The sequence below is a fragment of the Ptychodera flava genome, chromosome 9 (genome assembly GCF_041260155.1).
Source record: "Ptychodera flava strain L36383 chromosome 9, AS_Pfla_20210202, whole genome shotgun sequence".
Lineage (NCBI taxonomy): Eukaryota > Metazoa > Hemichordata > Enteropneusta > Ptychoderidae > Ptychodera > Ptychodera flava.
The window spans coordinates 44,354,941-44,374,008 of NC_091936.1; the positions used below are offsets into that span (position 1 = coordinate 44,354,941).

At 37.5% G+C, this 19,068-nt stretch overlaps 1 protein-coding gene across 1 annotated transcript in view; it reads left to right on the forward strand.

Moving 5' to 3' along the window:
• Window positions 1-19,068, forward strand: part of LOC139141139 (EF-hand calcium-binding domain-containing protein 4B-like) — a 52,507-nt gene that overhangs the window by 22,976 nt on the left and 10,463 nt on the right. The window contains exons 2-6 of the mRNA XM_070710743.1: window positions 14,120-14,257; window positions 14,693-14,783; window positions 15,686-15,772; window positions 15,955-16,017; window positions 18,177-18,248. Coding sequence (XP_070566844.1) covers window positions 14,120-14,257; window positions 14,693-14,783; window positions 15,686-15,772; window positions 15,955-16,017; window positions 18,177-18,248 — 451 coding nt within the window. The remainder of the gene's footprint in view (window positions 1-14,119; window positions 14,258-14,692; window positions 14,784-15,685; window positions 15,773-15,954; window positions 16,018-18,176; window positions 18,249-19,068) is intronic.

Genomic DNA, 19,068 nt, shown 5'->3' on the forward strand with positions numbered 1-19,068 from the left:
CCAAGAGAAAACACCCCAAAACAAGAATACCAGTCCATCACATCAAAGCAACGTCTGAGACCCTTGATTAAAACTAACTATGTTCAATAAAAGAGACTTTCCGTTTAATTTGATCTGGTTCCAATATTACTTCTTGTTTACCGTCAACGTGTTTATAACGCTTCAAATTTAAATCCAGAACCTTTTTTTATCACTATTGATCGCTCAGTCTTTTATTAACACTAAAAAACCCGGACTGCTCTTCCTATGACGTCACTAACCGCTCCGGACGACCTCGTGCAGATCCAAAGCGCCGCCTGTTATGCAAAGACACTTCCCTACGCGAATTGGGAAATTTTAGATTACCGTCACGTCCATGTGTTGATAAATTGCTTTGGATTCAAAAGAGATTTGTAACTGAGACCAGTGACGAGTCGCGTGGTACGTACAAAGTAGTGACGTTATTTGACGTGTTGCTGTGACGTAAGCATCGATACACAAATGAGGAGATACGGAAGATTCGCAATGAAATTAAAAAATGGCTGCCTCTGTGTAGTCTCGATTTATGAGTGAGACAAGAAAACATTCAAAGTTTGGCTTTGTACGATGCTTTGTATACCCCTTTCGTCAACGAAGACCGAAACGAAACATGGAAACATAACAGGGATTGAGGGACGCATCTAATCCCATTGTTAGCGAGAGATTTAATTGAAATAAAACCACAGTGTTTAATTCCTTTGTTAGGTAGGGATTTAATTTAAATCAAACGAAAGAGTTTAATTGGCGTCAGTGACTTCTAGCAAAGCCCATGATATAGAGTTTAATCACATACTGATTTGAAATCCCTGGTAACTTTACCAACTCCTGACACTTGGCTGTACAAACAGCTTAACACTTTCAAGACGCGACAAGTAATACAGGCGATAACAGAATCTCTAACTTCGTTTCAACATTTATGTAAAAAATTCTCAATAAAAGAGACAGTCGAGAATTTCGGAGTAATTGCTGGACAAATGGCAAAAATCCATTTGCAAATGTCTCCTAAATGTGTGGTCTGTGATCTCCGTTGTAATTGTGCCGACATCGTATCTGTTTGCTTTGACGTGCTTTCCTGGGTTTTAAGAAATATGGGTTTACCTTTATTCTGTCCAGGCGAATCTGACGTGAGATGGATTTTCTGAAAAATGCATCAAGATATGAACAAGTTGTGCTGAGAAGCAGAGGCGGATTTATCATAGAAACTTGCAATACTACCAACTTTTACCTATAGGCTTATAGATTTTAGGACAACATTTTTGGAATCCATAAAGCTGGCTGGCGTGATCCGATTGCATGTTATATCGGAACTATATCAAAAACAATAAAAAACTTAAAGTTTGTGAATATTAAGCAGAATGAGATAAACTTGTAGAAAAAAACGTGTATCACTGTGAAAGCTATGTCTGTAATCAGCAAATTAAGGTCGCTAGTATTAATTAAGCTCCTTTGTGGTTAATCAACTAAAGTTTCAGTTATCATTGGGTAGAAGAAATCCAAAATCAAGTTCGATCTCATTTTACAAATGTCAGACTTCGACATCTTCCATTTTCCTTCGATAAATTTGGAACAATTTACCTGTTGTAATCTTTGAAAACTACTGGTAGGTATCCACGCTTTACAGGTTGTTGTTGTTTTAAGGTATATGCCACTCGCAAGTACAAGACTTATACTTTTTACCCTAACTGATATTTGACATTCAAAATGGCCACCATCTTTACATAGAAAGTAGAAGCGATGGCTCATACATTATTTTTCTATTTGCACAAAAATAAAACGGCAAATTTCTTTTACTCCAAGAGCTTCACAATGAGCCCCCGAAAGTGGTAGATCAGATACATAGATTGTAAACAATTTGAGAGTCTGAATATTTGCCTCCATGATGCATTTTAAAATTAAGTGCATTCCCGTCAATTTCGACCTCGCCATACCAAAAATGGAAATATCCACAAAAATGTGAACATAATTTGACTAATCATTTGATGCCATGAGTGTTCTGCCGGATCAGAACAGATAGACAGACTGAAATCAGATCGTCGACTTTGAAAAATGAGGCTGCTTTTGATAAATTCCCCTTAGGATTGGATAAGAATGTTTCTTTCTTTCAACGAGTATTTGTAAACTTTTATATTCTCGTCTATAGGCAATTATGAAGCAATCAAGTAATCATACCAAGCGACATCGTGCTGTTTGTTAGCAACCCTTCAGGTGAACAGGTGTTTTCCAAAAACACGTCATAAACATACAGCGATACTTTTCTGCAATATTCAGTCAACCAGATGTAGTTTCTGTCCTCTCGACAACAGAAGCAAACTCGACAGGGTACAGAAAATGATGACAATTGTAGATATCATTGGGGAAAAGTACTGTTCTGTAACCTTTTTTACTGCTTAACTTAGTCGTTCTCTATGTGTTGACTTAACTTATTGCCTTGTATATGTAAATTACTTCAGTATGCCGACTTGTTGCCAAGGCAACTAGAACCATTTAATATATGCAGTCTATTCTGCGTGTAAAGTTACTCTTGTCCGATATAATGTTGCCCAGAAAAGTATTGAGTGTTGTTGTCGTGCTTCTGCACGGAAGAGGTGGTATTCCAACGCTCCGATACTAAGGTTGTCTTACCATACACACGGACGTGCGTCCATGTTACTTACACTTGTCTAAAAATAAATGACATCTTTGGATTAAGATCGATGCGGCCCTAATATAACTACCTTGTCGAGTCGGTGACGTCATTTCGTTATGATTGGCAAACAACTAAAATTTTTACATTTCCTCTTTTTAACGCCAGCAATTATTTCACGTTAGTTTATGGTGTTCGCTTTACAGTTTCCTTTTTAAAAAAGTTCGCATTCACGTCTCATCATAATTGCCTAATTCTTGCATTTGCTTGAGTTATAGTAGCCCTTAATGTTTTTATTTTAAGTGTCAAACAGACACTTCCTTCAATAACACCACGAAATAAAATGATAGCGATAAACTAGAATTGATGTGTGTCGGCGTTCAAAGGCATCCTTTAAAAACCACTTAAACGGGAATACATGCTCGTCTTTGTTTTCGACAGCTATGTAAACCCTTCTGCAAATAATGTGTATTATTCCAAAGGGTGTAAAATTCACTCAGTCTCCCCCCTCACCCTCCCCCTCAAAAAAAGCTCCATGAAGGTAAAATAGTCAGACCGTGATGGAACAAGGGGGCGTCTGGAATAAAAATCATCGGCCGTGAGAATGGTGATCGTCTCTTTCTATCTCTTGATTAGTTTCTTTTGAGTCTGGAATATTTCCAAGAATTTTATGGCAAGGTAATGGAAGTGCATGAGACGTATTTGTTCTGAAGAACACCCTTGAATTAGCCCTTGAAGGACGGCTATGGAAAACCAAGGACACAGCTGAAGGCGTTGCCACTTCAGATTTGTCGTCTGATAGTGAAAAAGAACATATTTTCTGTATGTTCTATCTCTTAAATAAGCGTGATTGTACGCAGTGGAACCTTTGTCAATTATAAGGACGTGAGGAATAAAATAATAAATTTGGAAGAGATAGGAGTACAGTGATTACAGAATATTAAACATAACCTTGAAAGTCCTTAAGCTCCATCATTAGAGCTTCTGAAAATGAAATCTACATGATGTTTCTGTTAAACACTGATGAGAGACAAAGTCGAGAAGAGACAAATTATTGACACTTACTCTATGCTGTTTGAGTGTTTATTACAAATGGTACATACGAGTGTTTGACAATAGGCTGAAGGACAAGTGATAATAACACCTCAGCATTCTCTTCGTTTTCTGTTCTGTGTGAAGCGTACGATCCGATTAGTGGCAGTCTCTTAGTCTGTGACATTAAGGTCGTTAGGTGACCTACACAATTTCTGAGAATTACACAGGTCAGGAAATTATGAAAAAGTCCTACTGGGCGATGCACATCCCTACTCAGAGAATCGCTCGACTCGTGCTCCACTATTTCTTGACATACGCCCTGGTTGTTGTAGATAACAGCTGGTACTTCTCTTGGCATAATATCCCAAACTCATTAACTTTCCACTGTCTTTACATGACCTGAGCAACTACAAAAATTAACAGATTCTAATTCGGTTGTCTTCATGGCAAAGTTACCGATCCATTCTGTTTCTACAAACAGCTGTCTGAAAAACATGCCACTTTCGAGTATTTAATGGCGAGCTGACGGCAATGTATGGGCTAAGATTGTCATAGGTAATTCTGAACGGACGTTCGGCCTGCACAGTGACCCAGATCATCAGATTTTGCCATGCCTATTAGAAGTATCAATTTCATCAGCGATGTTCACTCCCTGAGCTTTTCCCACAAAGAACGTACACAGAGAACAAAAACACATATAAAGACAAAGCATCATACTTTCGAGAACAATGTGCAAATGAACGACCTAGGCGTTTAATTTTTCTAATACCTCTATTTTATTCACTTAGGTCATAAGACAGGAAAGAATGACACGATCACAAAAATTTGACGCGAAATCAGAGATGAATCATTGACGGAAGGAAAGCTTTTATCACACTCAGTCAAAGTGCTAATAAAGATTACTTGAAAGTTTGTTGATGTACCTAAGCTACGTCGTCTTTTGCACACTTTTGGTGCCATTTTTCGATTCGAGACAATATTTAAACACGTGTAGATCAAACGTATTACGTGATAAAGTCCTACTATAATGGTATAAACAAATAGAGCTCGTTTTGTTTGACGTCAATATTTGTCCTCGCCTTCTCGATACCTCAATGCTTTTTGACATAATTACATCATCTGATTACAGGTGGGAAATATTAAATGAATTTAAACTATACAGGCAGGCTACAGATAGCAGCTCGCAGATATACGGCAGCTTGGACATGCGCGGGAGTGATCTATGCTCAGTTGCACAGCGTTCTGACGGTGTTGCCATGGTGATGCGTTGCATCGCAACAAGTGACATTCGCTCACGTCGTCATAATTGTGTTGAAGCTCCGAACGACAGTTAATGATGACAAATTGAACTGCTAACAAATTTGCAGCGTCCATCCATTCAATGCCGTGCAGATTTATGTGAAGCGCAGAATTATTCTTTACGTTTTAAATATATTGAGATAGTCATAACATCTTTTTCTCAAAGCGAAGATAACATTAATTTTCATGTAGCGCTGAGACCAGATACGTCATCTGAACGCGATTACCGGAAATTGTACCGTGTCCGCTATTATGGAATAGTCATTGGCAGCACAAATTACCTTTGGCACTGCGATTTCTTCCATCAGTTGATTAACTGCAGAAATCTTGTGACAAATTGCGACGTTACATTTTGATGCCACCGAGATGTGAAATATCCCGACAGCATTGACTATATTGTTATCGTGTGTCATGCGTTTCTGCATAGACTACCTAGAAAGTTTCTCAATGTTGTATTCTTTTTGTCACGTGTACGTGTCATTCTGTTCGACTTGCAGACAGTTTTTTTTTCTAATATAGTTCGACAATCAGTCGACTCTGAAGGTGATGCGCTAGTATCAGCAAATACAGATGAATCCCAACTCACATAATGTGATTACTATAATTTCTGAACCCAAACAAATCTATGGAGTTCTGGGCTTACGCTATTTAACGTCATCGTATATTGTTGCCGAAGAAGAAACACAAATGTCAAAAGTTGTATTACAGTAGTATTACGGTATAATTTAAATATATACTTTTAATTAGATTCATGATAATAATTATTATTTCCATCGATTAAATTATCGATTCCTATAGTTTCTGAATATAAGGTATTATTGGTAGGGGGTCGTCCCGTGTGCAGCTGCGCGTATTTGACCCAAACAACCGTCATGTTGCTATGCACAACATACATAAATCCCCTGTGCATTTCCAAACTTTTGAAACGGAGGCTGCACCGAAACGAAACTGGTGACTGAGGCCAAAGCAGCTTCATATAAACGAGGGACGCAGCCAAAGTTTAATTGGCAAAGTCTAGCTGTGATTGGAAAGCTACAAATCTGATGAACTATAAACATGCATCAAATGCTAAACATGCTTCACTTTTGCTCGATATTCATTGGGCATACCAATTTCGTGGAAGAGACAATGTTTATCAACAAGAAAGTCGCACAGCCACAGAAAGGAGACGCCCTCCCTTTAACATATATAGAAAGTGTGTAACTTTTGCTCGAACCTTTGCTCAAACTTTCCTCAAGGAAACTATGAGATAGAACGCTTCTTGGGGACAGATATTCGGACCCTCAAAGTTTTACAATACTCTTTTGCTCTATCGGTTTTTGGGGCTCATTTTAAAGATCATGGAGTGAATAAGTTTTCATCGGCTTTTCACTGTGGATAGAGCAAACGTAACTTTTCCCGTGGATTTAACACGGGGATGACGGCCATTTTGAATTTGAAGAATCACTAAATATTGAGTATTCAGTTTCTCGAGCACCAAATGTTTCACGATAGCCCCGTATTTTTTATGCTTTATTTTGACTGGGAATGGTTTAAAGTTTTCTTATGAAAAGTTTGACTAAAGGTTTAGGTTTTTCAATTTCGATGCACGCATATTAACTTAAACCACTCTCTTTCAAATCAAGGATATAAATCAGGGGTCGCGTAAAAAGTTTAGGATTACAGAAACAAACTGGTTTGAATTTATTGACATGTGAAATTCAAAATGGCCTCTGTATCCTGTGTTCATTTTAGAGGAAAAAATGTTTGTTCTTTTCACAGAAACAAAACGGTTATGACTTGGTTTTCCATTGTCTTCAAAATGAGTCCGCACGTTCCAAACAGCAAACCAGAGAAGTATAACTGTATAAAATTTAAATGTCTGAAAAACTGTTCCCGGCATGTATTCTGCCTCAAAGAATTAGTGACTTGGAATTTTTGAAATATCCTGAAAGCTCTATATGGATATTGGTAATTTTGTGATATTTTTTCGACATTAAAGAAACTAAGGGAGAAGGTATTGCACGAATCTTGAAACAATTTCCATATGTTCTGTCTACATTTCGATATCGCAATTCAACCAAACAAACGAACAGCTAAAGAGTGAAAAATCTGCTCAAGACAAAGTAAGTTGGCGTTGAACACACTGTTGATCGTCGACAATATGCAAATCAAGAATATACGACTGAACGAATGGAAAAGTTTCTAAAGAGTAAAGACTAGCGCCCGAAAATCATTATGTTAGACATAATCTATCCACATATTTGCAACATATCACATTCAGCTGCACAGGAGACAACATAGATAGTGAGAAATATACCGGCTTCAAAGCAATTACTGTGAACTGATGTTTGATGTTTCGAAAAGAGTGAGCTCATCCTGCACCACGGCAGCGCTGGCAATCAATTTGAAAGATTGCGATCAGAGGGCGGTCGTTCATTTATTAGAAGATCCGCGGACAGCTGTTACTAAGCAACTCTATTGAGAATAAATTTAAGAGGTTTACCACTTTGTTTCATTGACTCGAGACGCCTTCAAGCAAAAATCTTTATTTGAAACCACCGGTTTGCCAATGCAAATGTCTTTTAGTCGTATCTTTTTTTGCTTTAAAAATTTAGCATATTAATATAATATGATTACAAACTGAAAATCATTTTCCCTCGGCCAGATTGATTTATGATCCTCATAGTCAATCGAAAGACAGGTTCCTCAATTATAAGGCAGAAAAAACCTAAGTGACGGTTGATAGTTAAAAGAGGCGCATGCCAAACCAAACTCGTTGAGTTGAATATCAAACCACTATCCTTAACGAAAGAATTATGATTAAATTTTGATTTTTAACTCCCCTAAACAAGGTACATTGCCCAAATAAATTGTTTGCAATCCAGACTGTTGAGAATTTTAACATTAAACTTGTTAGCATTAGATGCGAACGAGGATCGCATTTAAATAAATTCTCACGGCGTATACAAACCACTTCCCTGCAAACGCAGTTGATTATGTTTGCCATATGCTAGTTTTAAGTGGCCCTTAATACAATTCTAAACCCGTCCCTTTAATCTGCTTATAATTAATCTTAAATACAGGTCATTTTTTTAGTTTTCTATTATCAATACGTAGTCTATTTGGCTTCTACTTGATGGTATCGGAATTTCATTGTACGGATCGACCAACTTTTGCGAGGCGCAGTCTCCAAATATTTTAGAAATTTCTTAATGAATTGACCTTCTTGGTAATCTAACAATTATGCTTGTTCTTAGAGAACGAAAATATTTGAACAATTCAACCGAAAGGTCCAAGAAGGGATAACATCGATTATTGTGGCCATTTTTAAAACACTGAATACTAAATAGTTGCAATTTCTGAATGTGTTCAAATTATGAATACGCTAATCCTCCAAATTATTGATCAACTAATCCTTCGGTGTTCACCACGGTCAAAGGACGCAGATTTTCAAGTGGAGGCATTTGATGGGTGGTGTAAGTCAGCTAGTCATAAGACACGACTCTGCATTCTAAGTCGTCACTTTACCAACACAACTCAAGTGAAAGTAGATTTTTTTCAAAAATAAAAGGTAAAACGGTACAAGCCTCCTGATCGAACTAGCTTCTCAAACTTGACTGTAGTGAACTATCTGTGTACATTTAAGTGTTGTTCAACATAATGACCAAAGTAAAAACGCCAATCAGATGTAACATGTGATGTAACTTATCAGAGTCAATTATCGCCTTTCGAGCAAAGTAAAGATGTAGTGGGCCCTATGATATGAATATAAATTGCAACGTCAACCCGGTTCCTCGCATCGACAACGAGTATGGATCTAATTGTTGACTTGACATCCAATCTCATCTCGGTTTTTTTGTTACAAGTTCACTTCCCTTCTATGGAGTTCAATTTCAGAATATAAGTCTTTCACAAGTAGCTAAGTCGTCTTTGAAACATGACATGTGTTACAAATTGGCTTCATTAGTCCAATTCTTGAGATGATTAGCTGAAATCGTCCGTGACAGACGGAGCAATAGAAGTGTCATTCACGTTCGTTCCCGCTCTCTCGAATCACTGACTTCACAATTTGTTCTTCAGCGAAAAGCTTTGATAAGTGAATGATTGGCAGTTGTATACTCTGCCATGTGTTGATATCAAACAAATGAAGCAAAAACCCGATGAAAAACCTGTGTATCAATCCACCATCACAACATTAAAGCAGGCTGCCAATCTCCAAGAAACTATCTGTGTGTTTCTCTTTGAGAACCGGTGCGCATGCTTTCTGTCTTGGGAGTGTTGACTTTCTGAAAGACTTGCTACTAACTCGCTTTTCACAATGTTTTTCAATTAAGTAGCTACCCCTTAAAGGAAAATCTCCATAGATTAGGGTATGAATTCTTCAACAGGAAGCCATGCATCTTCCACATCTGAACTGTTCGCGGTTTTGCCATCGGGGAAACTAGGAAACAGACATTACATTAAGATAATTGATAGACACGGCGATGATTGGAAAACAGTGTCCCTGTTGGCGGTAATACCAATTAGGTGAAGACTGCATCCGCATCATTAAAATCATAACAACATTCACAGAAAACTACATCTTAAGTCTGTTTCTTCGAATTGTTCACTGACTGCCCAGCTATCACCTAATGATGGACTGCGCAACGTGTAATGGGCGCTCATGAGTCTGTATCTGATCCGGGCTACTGCGTATGGTGATGGGACTGCAATTGACATAATAAGTCGCGTGGTATTTCTGTGTGCATTTCAGCCGGCAATAGCGATGCGATGTAATTAGGCTGGCTAGTCAACGCCAACGAAGGAAAGGAAATACTCATTAGGTATTCACTGGGCATGGCGAATGCCAAGTCGACTACAAGGAATAAAACGCCAGCCATACGGTGTGGAATGACAATGAGAGAATCGGCTCCATCTGATGAATTGTGAACCTTTCACTTTAGAAATGTATTATTGAGAAAGCTGTATATATACCCTCTGTGACTCGAAAGTCGAGGCAGATTCTCGTGTTCGAGCACGGAATATCATTCTATGCGCCCTTTGAATCTACCTTCGTATCCAACATCTCAGAGGATGTAATAGATACTTCTCTGGCCTGAAGTAATAGTTTTGATGTTTTTCCCTGCTTAGCATTGCATCAACCAAACAAAGATTTTTTCGCTATGAGCACTCATGCATGTACCTTTTAAAACCTCTACGATGTCTTTAGCTTCATCAAGCCGAATCTACCGATATATGAATCACAATAATTAAACTGTCATTAAAATATGCACGATTGAAACAGTCTGTGCCCAGACTGAAACAATTTTACAAATCAATATAATCCTGTGGGGTCCAGTTGTTTCAAACAACTGTAAAGTAGGGCTACGTTGGTGACACTCCATTGTGTTCATGTTGGCGATCGCCCTCCGTGTTCTTCAGGTGCGACCCATATTGAAACCTTTTTCATACACAGTCGCAGTGTTATAAAATCTCTGAACTGTTGAGGAATATTTTGCAGTATCAGTCCTTCCTCGTTTATCTTGAAGAAAGTCACGATAATCCGATGATTATTCGCCGGGGCGGAGCAGTCACACATTACAGAGACGTTGATCTTATTCACCACCGAGTTAGATTTACTGTCTCTCTATCACCCCAGGGTCGTATTCATCAGAGCCCTATTCAAACATGGCCCTGTTGTCACATTCATTACACAGTGCATGCAGGTGTTCCATTGGCTTTTCTGCGCATAATCAGTCAAAGATTTATCCTATCCTTCTTGCACATAAAGTCTCGGTCTGTATTATGATACTGATATTTGATAGGATTATATCCTTCTACTGAAAACTTGCGACTGTGCGTTACTCACAAAAACTTCTCGTGCGTTGATCTGAATGACAAAAAGGTCTAATTCTTGGTATTAGCTTGACAATAACAGATCGTCCAAGACGATTATCGCTGTAATATCTGGATTACATTTTCTTGATCAATCCGATATGACAGTAATGTAGTTACAAAATATATTTTGTTTTGATTCTACGATATTGCAAATTACTCATGCTGGTAACCCTCCATAGATATACATTGCTAAAATAAAAAGTCTGCACCAGATAGTTTTTACAGAAATTCAAAGGTGCTTTTCAACTCGTATCATTTTATGGCTTATAATTTTACTGCTATCACAGTAGTTGTGCAAGCAATTGAGGGAAAATTTCGACGCGGTGCCCACGGATTAACACTAGCCGTCACATGGTATGTTGTCTTCAAAACCTCATGAACATTGGAAATAGACAAGTGATTCTCTCCACCAAGGGAAAGATTGGTATAAGCTACATGTATCCTCGACTCGGATTTAAGCGTCTAACAAGTTTAACTTTGACAATATATAAAGGTCTAGAGACAACGAAGTAATTCCAAAGCCATGGTTTGTACCTAAAGATTTGAAGGACGTTTGTACTTAAAGATTTTTACTCATATTATCCAAAGGTAATATCATTCTGCTTGGCATATTTTCTGTCTTATCTCTTTGTAAAAGAAAGCCTGCAGAGACGATATAGCAGGATACCGGCTCTGATGTGCGTGTGTTCGGCGATTTTCAAAAGAATTCATCCATAAAAGAAGCAAAATCTGATCAAAGAGTGTTTATTTATAGAATGGTTATTTGGGCCTCATTACGTCTCAAGTGGCTGGATTGAAGGTTGGTAAATTCACAAAGGACAGTGTCTTCAACACAGCGACGTCTACACAGCCAATGAAATTTGAATGTGAATTTAAAGTGAGCATGCGTCTCGGTCGATCCCAGTCTTTTCTCTCAAATGTTTCACTGAGGTGTTCTTCAACTCTGGCATTGCAGTATCAAAGAAAGCATGACTTTAAGTCAATAGAGAATGTTCTTTTTTTCATATGAAAACGTGGATTGACTTCGCTAATCTCCGCTTAACGGGACTTGTCTTTCTATTCGAAGAGGACCTGGTTATTGATACTGAGAGATGAGAACAACGTACGGAATTGTTATAAAATACACGAAACTTCTACATTCCCTTTACTTGATATCATGGATAACAGGTTTTAAGAACTAGTTTGAATTGGGATAGAGTTGAGAAGAACGCCAATCAACACACCTAAATAAATAAATAAATAAATAAATAAATAAATAAATAAATAAATAAATAAATAAATAAATAAATAAATAAATAAATAACGATAGAACAATACTAGACTTTTGCCAATGCTGTGAGTGAACGGTTCCATTTTCAAACGATATTACTCTGAAGTAGCAGTATTGTTTCAATCAAAACAGTCTTCATAAAAACAAACTTATCGCTCGATTTTGTAAGAACAGGTCAGCACGAACTCGTAACTTTGTGATGTTCAAGGATCAAGTACATCTAAGCAAGGATTATTAGGATAACCAATGCCCATTTCTATTTCATAAATAACTTCAGAATTCTCAAAGCGCACGTGTAATTTTTCATTTGTCCATCGTAAGAAAGAATGTTGTGCGACGTGGCTTACCACAGATGCTGCTTGTACTTACAATTTCGATTAAGCCAACTGCCATGAAATACGAGAAGAAAAAAATCGTTACGAAATTTTAATAGAAGTGTATTTCTCATGCATTGGAAAATCATGATGGAGCCCTTAGCTTCAATAGAAAATATATCAAAATTGGCGCTGTGGGATTAATCCACAAAATTACTGTCAAAGTTCCACACAAATGGACAGGCTCTCTCGGAGACAAGTCAGTGGTTACCATGACAACATTGCACAGACGTCTTGCCATAGTTCACTCACTACCTATAAGCCTGATGAAATTCATTTTCTGTGTGGGATGAAGAGGTTGACCCCTGACCTTTGACATGCACATATCAATATTAATCCAGTCTGATTTTCCTAGTCTCGGATTTTATTCAAGAGGCAAGGTTGACTTCGTTTACTGTAATGTCATAATCACAGTCTTCATTCATCGACTTGGCAATTACATGAGTTATAGGTTCCCTGGGCCTGGACATTTGATTGACAAAAATTTGATTGACATCAATTTTCTGACACAGATGTCGTCAAAAGTGACCTCCCAAAATAACTGTCCCGGTAATAATTGAGATTTCTCATATTTTGCGTGTTTTGAATTTATTTTCCTCTGTTTCAACCTCTTCTAAGACATCGTACATAAGTGTTATTACTTCGCCGGCACCAATGCATGAATTTAGCGTACTAGACCTAGCTGAGACTGACACAAACGTTTCGACCATGTTGTGATCCCAGCGATTGAAACATTTTCAGGGATGGTTAGCTTATTATCTCAAAATCTCTAAAACTTGGAATTGTCATCATATTTTTATATTTTATTTTATCTGTCAAGTAAACTTACAACATGGCGGCTCATATTCGTGTACAATAGACGTGGGGATTCATTTCCGCACAGGACTGTTCGCAGAAGCATATTTACACTCCGAACCGCGTACACAGTATTCACGTAGAACTTGGACATTATATTAGGTTAGAATATTAGGTTAGAGCTCAAGTAACTCTAATTGTAACTTTTGACACATTTTCCCGCCATCATTTTCTTCGTAGGTACAGCTTTAAAGGGATATAGTCGTTGGAACTGCGCCTGTGCGAGTTCTTGTTTACAAATAATGTATTTCGTGCACGATATCAAGATATACCTCATCATCATAGCTGCAATATTTAAATTATACGATGATAGATTATGACAGACATGTTTTAACTATCATCAATCACTATTGTGCCTTGGATACATGTTGCCATGGGTCGTATGGGTCCCATACGACCTTTGAGCGCAGTTCCGACGACTACATCCCTTTAAGGTCTACTTCCTATACGGCCTATTGAAATATCCAATACTCAGTCCTGTCAATGGTTTCTGCATAGGAGTGTAGTACATAATAATTATTCATTAATGAATTCCTGTAACGATGTGAATTTAATTATCAGCAATAACAATGGACACAAAACATATGTAACATTTGTATATTCGGTCGTTCAACGTTGCAACTTGTTTTAGAAAGTTAGAACCGGACACAGGGACCAAAAATACGATTCTCAATGAATGAATGAAATTCAGAAAGTACGAAATGGGAAAAATTGAAAGAACATGACTCCAATGGGCAGATCGATTGCTATCTTTCTCAATTTATGACTTCTGTTCTGTTTTTGCAGCCAAGAAGAGCTCTATGCGATCTGGCAGAAGCTCCGACATGACGAACCTCAACTTCTATCAACTTTCGAGTCATTCCTCAGGAAGGCAGTTCAAGAGATCAGACATTTACATAAAGAATGTGACATTGCAGTCAAAAGGTAAATCGACAGGGTTCGGAATCATAACATCTTTGTACGGTGCTTTGAAAGACAGGTTGTCCGAATCTTGACGATGAGTCACTCTGATCGATTTGTGAGATTTCTGTCTGATTTAAAACTATGATATTTGGTCGGTTTTATTGATTTCTAATTGATTAAAAGATATTCTTAGGAAATGACGAGACATCAGTTACAACAGACAAATAAGAGCGTCAAAAACAATGTCAATGTTCAGTGACCGCGAAGACGGAAAATTGACAAATGAAACAACAACAACAACAACAACAACAACAACAACAACAACAGAAATTTAACAAGAAACTTAAGCAAAGAGTCGTTTCGTTGAGCATAGAGACATCTTGCAAGATTGCAGAGTTGCATTGCTGCGTGTCAGGCAATGCTTAATGGGTTTCCATTCATTTTTACTGTTTACAGTACAAGCGGTGTTTACCGCGAAGAAGTCAAAACTCTGTACGAAGAAATGGAGTCACATTTAGCGAAAGAACGGGACAGTATCAGGACAAAGGTAGGAATTTTAAATTTTATTGATATTATACTACGAAATACATGTAAACTTTATTGGACGATGGTGGACAATACGAGCTATTTCCAGAGATGTGTCCTTGTAAAACAACCAATACACCAGCTTTCACGAAAAAACTGTAAATAGTTTAATCACATTAAAGATAGAGGAAGATTAATTTCTTGTAGGATTTCGTCTTAAATACAATTCTGGCGAAAAAGTGCATTTATCATCCATTAGAATCGCATATGCAGACGATCTAGACAGTTTTCGATGATGTTATATGACTGCATCTGGAAAAAAACATGTTATCGTAATATTTATATTCATATATCAATCGCCTTCACGGTAATAAAATCTGAAAGAAGCATCCGGGTTTCAATATAGCCGATAATTAGCCTTCAAGGTTACTAAGTATTGACATTAAAGATGAAAATGTAGAGTGATAATTTCATGTGCGTCTTGAGATGATGAATAATTATGTAGAATTGGAGGCTATAATCCAAGGTAGTCTGAAAACCATGAAAGTATTGATTAGTGTGAGAGAGAAATTATTATTTATGATGGAGTGAAAATGTTCGCAGCAGAGTCATATTCAATTTAGCTTTCACAGTCAGTCTTGTTAATTATAGTAGATTACGAAAGCTGCCGCTAATGACTGAATATTTATGAGTTATGATGAATACAGGTACTAGGTTTGTAACAAGAAGTAATGCAAGTTACCATGACATTTAGTTGGCGCGGAATGGCAAAAATTTTCACAGAAAGTAAGCTATCTCCGTGCCATGTGTGACCTGGTGTCTCTAGATTATGCACCAGCAATTTAATGCTTTGTCGTAAATACGTATTGGAAAGTCTAATTTGTCTCGTGTCGTCGTTTTAATTTACCTTTCAAAATGGCGCAGTGTGAAGAACAGCTCAGATGGGAAATAGAGCGAAGGCTTGAAGATAAAGACCAGGAAGTGCAGGGTCTCTTACAGAGGAAAAAAGAGGTGAGGTGAAATTTTTGAAAGAACATCGCACAAACTTCGGTATTTATAGGCACCCACCCACCAACCCATCCGTCCATCCATTCGTCCATCCATCCATCCATCCATCCATCCATCCATCCATCCATCCATCCATGCATGTGTATAATATGGTCACATTAATTTGATTGTTCTATTGTTTGCAGTTGGAGAGCTCATTATCAGATCTGGACAAGAGAGAAAAAGACAGAAAATCACAAAATCAGCAGGTAAATTGTCGAACTAGATGTAAAAGTGTTGAGAATGGAAACAATGATTGTAACAGTTATTGTACATTGGCATCGGGCTCGAGTAAGACAATACATAGCATTTACTATTGATTATATAAATATATTATTATCATTTACGAAATGTTAGGAATTTTTTTATTTTTTCCGCCTGCGAGTAAAAATAAGCTTATCATTTTCATCATCAAAGCATGGATACACCAAGTCTTTGCAATCACACACAGATCCATGACAAAGTTTGAGACACACAGATAGGAATACGATGATGAAACTGTTTAGAGTTAACATAGCAAGTATGCAGTGAAACACGTCAGAATCTGACATGTGCACAGATTCAAGATAAGCGGTGAAATAAAGACATTTGATTGGCAGGAATAGAAACTGTTGGGATTTCTTTAAGCGTCAAATCGCCATGTTCACACGCGCCGTTATAACCACGAAATATTACTTTGCGAGCGAGTGTTTCAAGCTCTACCTCAACCAAATATTATCGACTGTTCAAACTAAAAAGTGTTAGTAAGTGTACAATCCGTTCACTGTCCCGGTCATTGAACTGACTTCTGAGTGATTAAACAATAGATTGAAAGATGTAATTTCCTGCAGACGTTGCGAACAAATCGATCGCAGAATGAATCAATAAAGCCGACATTTTTCCCAAAGAGAACGCCATCCTGTGGAGTGATTTTTCCCATCATTCAATGGTATCTCTCATCTTGTGCGGAAGATTGGCATTTATTGTATCGATCTTGACATGAATCAAGAACTGACAATCAAACCAGCTGAAACACGACTTCTTCAGAAACTTTCAATGAGCATCCAAACTTTCAGAATTGCCGTCTTCCTGGCTGTGTTGCTGGGCGACCGTTTAAGTTAAGCAGCTAATTTACACTGAATAGAACTACACTGGTAGGCATTTCAATAGGAGCGCACTGGATAATATGTTAAAACATGAATCATTTATCACATGTTGTTAACATCAGTTTCAGAAGAAAACAACAAGATGGCATCCTCTCTGTGATTGCTGATCATGATAAGTACCCTTGGATCGAAAAAAACATCACTTTTACCCTTGCAAGTAAAGCTCCCCTCGCTGTAGCTCTTGATGCTTCCAGTATGTTTGTTGCGTTCGTAAAATCATGTAGAAATGTCCAGTGTTCAACTTATCAACACAACCTGTATCACGCTGCAACGTGAAAACGATACGCTGTGTCGGCTTAGCTGATAACTCTGTAGATTTGGGAAGACGAGAAAGAAAACGAGAATGAATGTTACAGCTATTGTCCCTTTAATCCCGAAACGAAACGCGTATTGTGCCTTGACATCAGTATTTGGTGGAAGTATAGAGACGTTATATTGTTGATTGCTTCATCCATAGAAATCAAACTGATTTGAAAGTTTATTGAGGAACCTTGATCTGGTCGATATCGTACTGTTTCACAACTGACGTTTACATGTTCAATGCTTGGAAACGCGCCTTTGACGTCTCTAAAAGGAACCATCAGAGTCGACAAACGAAGCAAATGAAGGGATTCGGAGAACAAAATATGATTCTATTGATTTCGTTATACTGCTTTTCATCGCTCCATTAGTGCCAAAAGCTCCTACAAAAATAAGCGCACTTCTTTACACAGAGCTTCAGTTGAATTAATCTAATATCCCCGAGTTTGAAGTAACGATCAACCGAGCATTTATCGCTGCTTAGGGGTGAAATTATCCACGATTAACCTTTGATATCCCTCTATGCCGTGCTGACGATAAGAGAGCTAGTCTTGCATGTTATTCTAGAAATCGTGACTGTAAATATACCTTACTGATTAAAACACGCTGACAAATGACAGCTCTTCAAAGCCATGCATTCAGCGGTAGCTCTACACAATGTATGCATTAGTATAGAGATTCTAGGCTAGTCTTAGTATCAGCTTCGTTATGTTTAGTCAACTCCTGAAACTTCAGCGTATTTCAGATTTTCCTGGCATTTCCAGAAACACAGAATGATATTATGCCTTCTCTCTTTTCTTAAGGCTTCAACATTACTGACAGGTTTTCCAAGTCCATTTTTGCACATACCATTAGCAAGGACTCCTAAATTTCGCGAATGATGAGTTTATTCCATAGACATTTTATTTTTTCCTTTCTTTTAGTTGGAACAAATGGTATTAGAGCTGAGTCGGCATGAGTCTGGAATTATCGCTGAAAATGAACTTCTTATAAAGGTAAAGTTTTGACACCTTTTCATTTTTCAAACTGTCTTGATCCTTTGAACTTAACATGAACTTGGAATGATCACGTTTACTTTGTCTGTCTGACTTCAACCATTCTTTTCTATTCCTTAGAAAATTGTTAAATGTCGACTGCAACTTTTTGCTGCACTATATGTTATCTTAGTAAATTGATTGTTTTTCACTCATGCAATCATTGCCTAAACCTTAAATTTTCAAAATAATGTTAAATATTTTGTTTTCATTCACACAACTAATAAATATCAATATCAAAATCAATATCAATATCAATATATATACATGCATAATATGTATATATAGGCAAAAGTAGTTAAACATTTTAAATTCACACGGATGGAAATAAATACAGCAATGACTTAAAGTAACGTCATACAAGTGCAAGCAATAGATTATTATGGGTTCTCTATGATTGTGTCATATGAATGATGAAGATATGACATCAGCAGGATTAGTTTAGAACAATTATAATACAGCAAAGAAATAACATCATCAAAATCTCCTAGGTGTTCATCAGTTATTTACCAAGGCGACTGTTTCGGGGATTTGAAAACAATACAGTCAACTGCCTTGGCTCCCCAAGCAGTACTGATCAGGTACCACCACACCTTAAGTTATTCTGAGTCTTATGTTATATATGATGTCTTTCGGTGTTACATTGAATTTTTCAAAAAGTTGAGGATGTCTTGACATAGATTTATGAAACTGTCTGATAATTTTAGGTTGTTGTCCTCCTTGAGACAACATCCTGTTGTACAGGCTGGCAACTCTTGAAGAAAATCTTCTATTAGAAGTG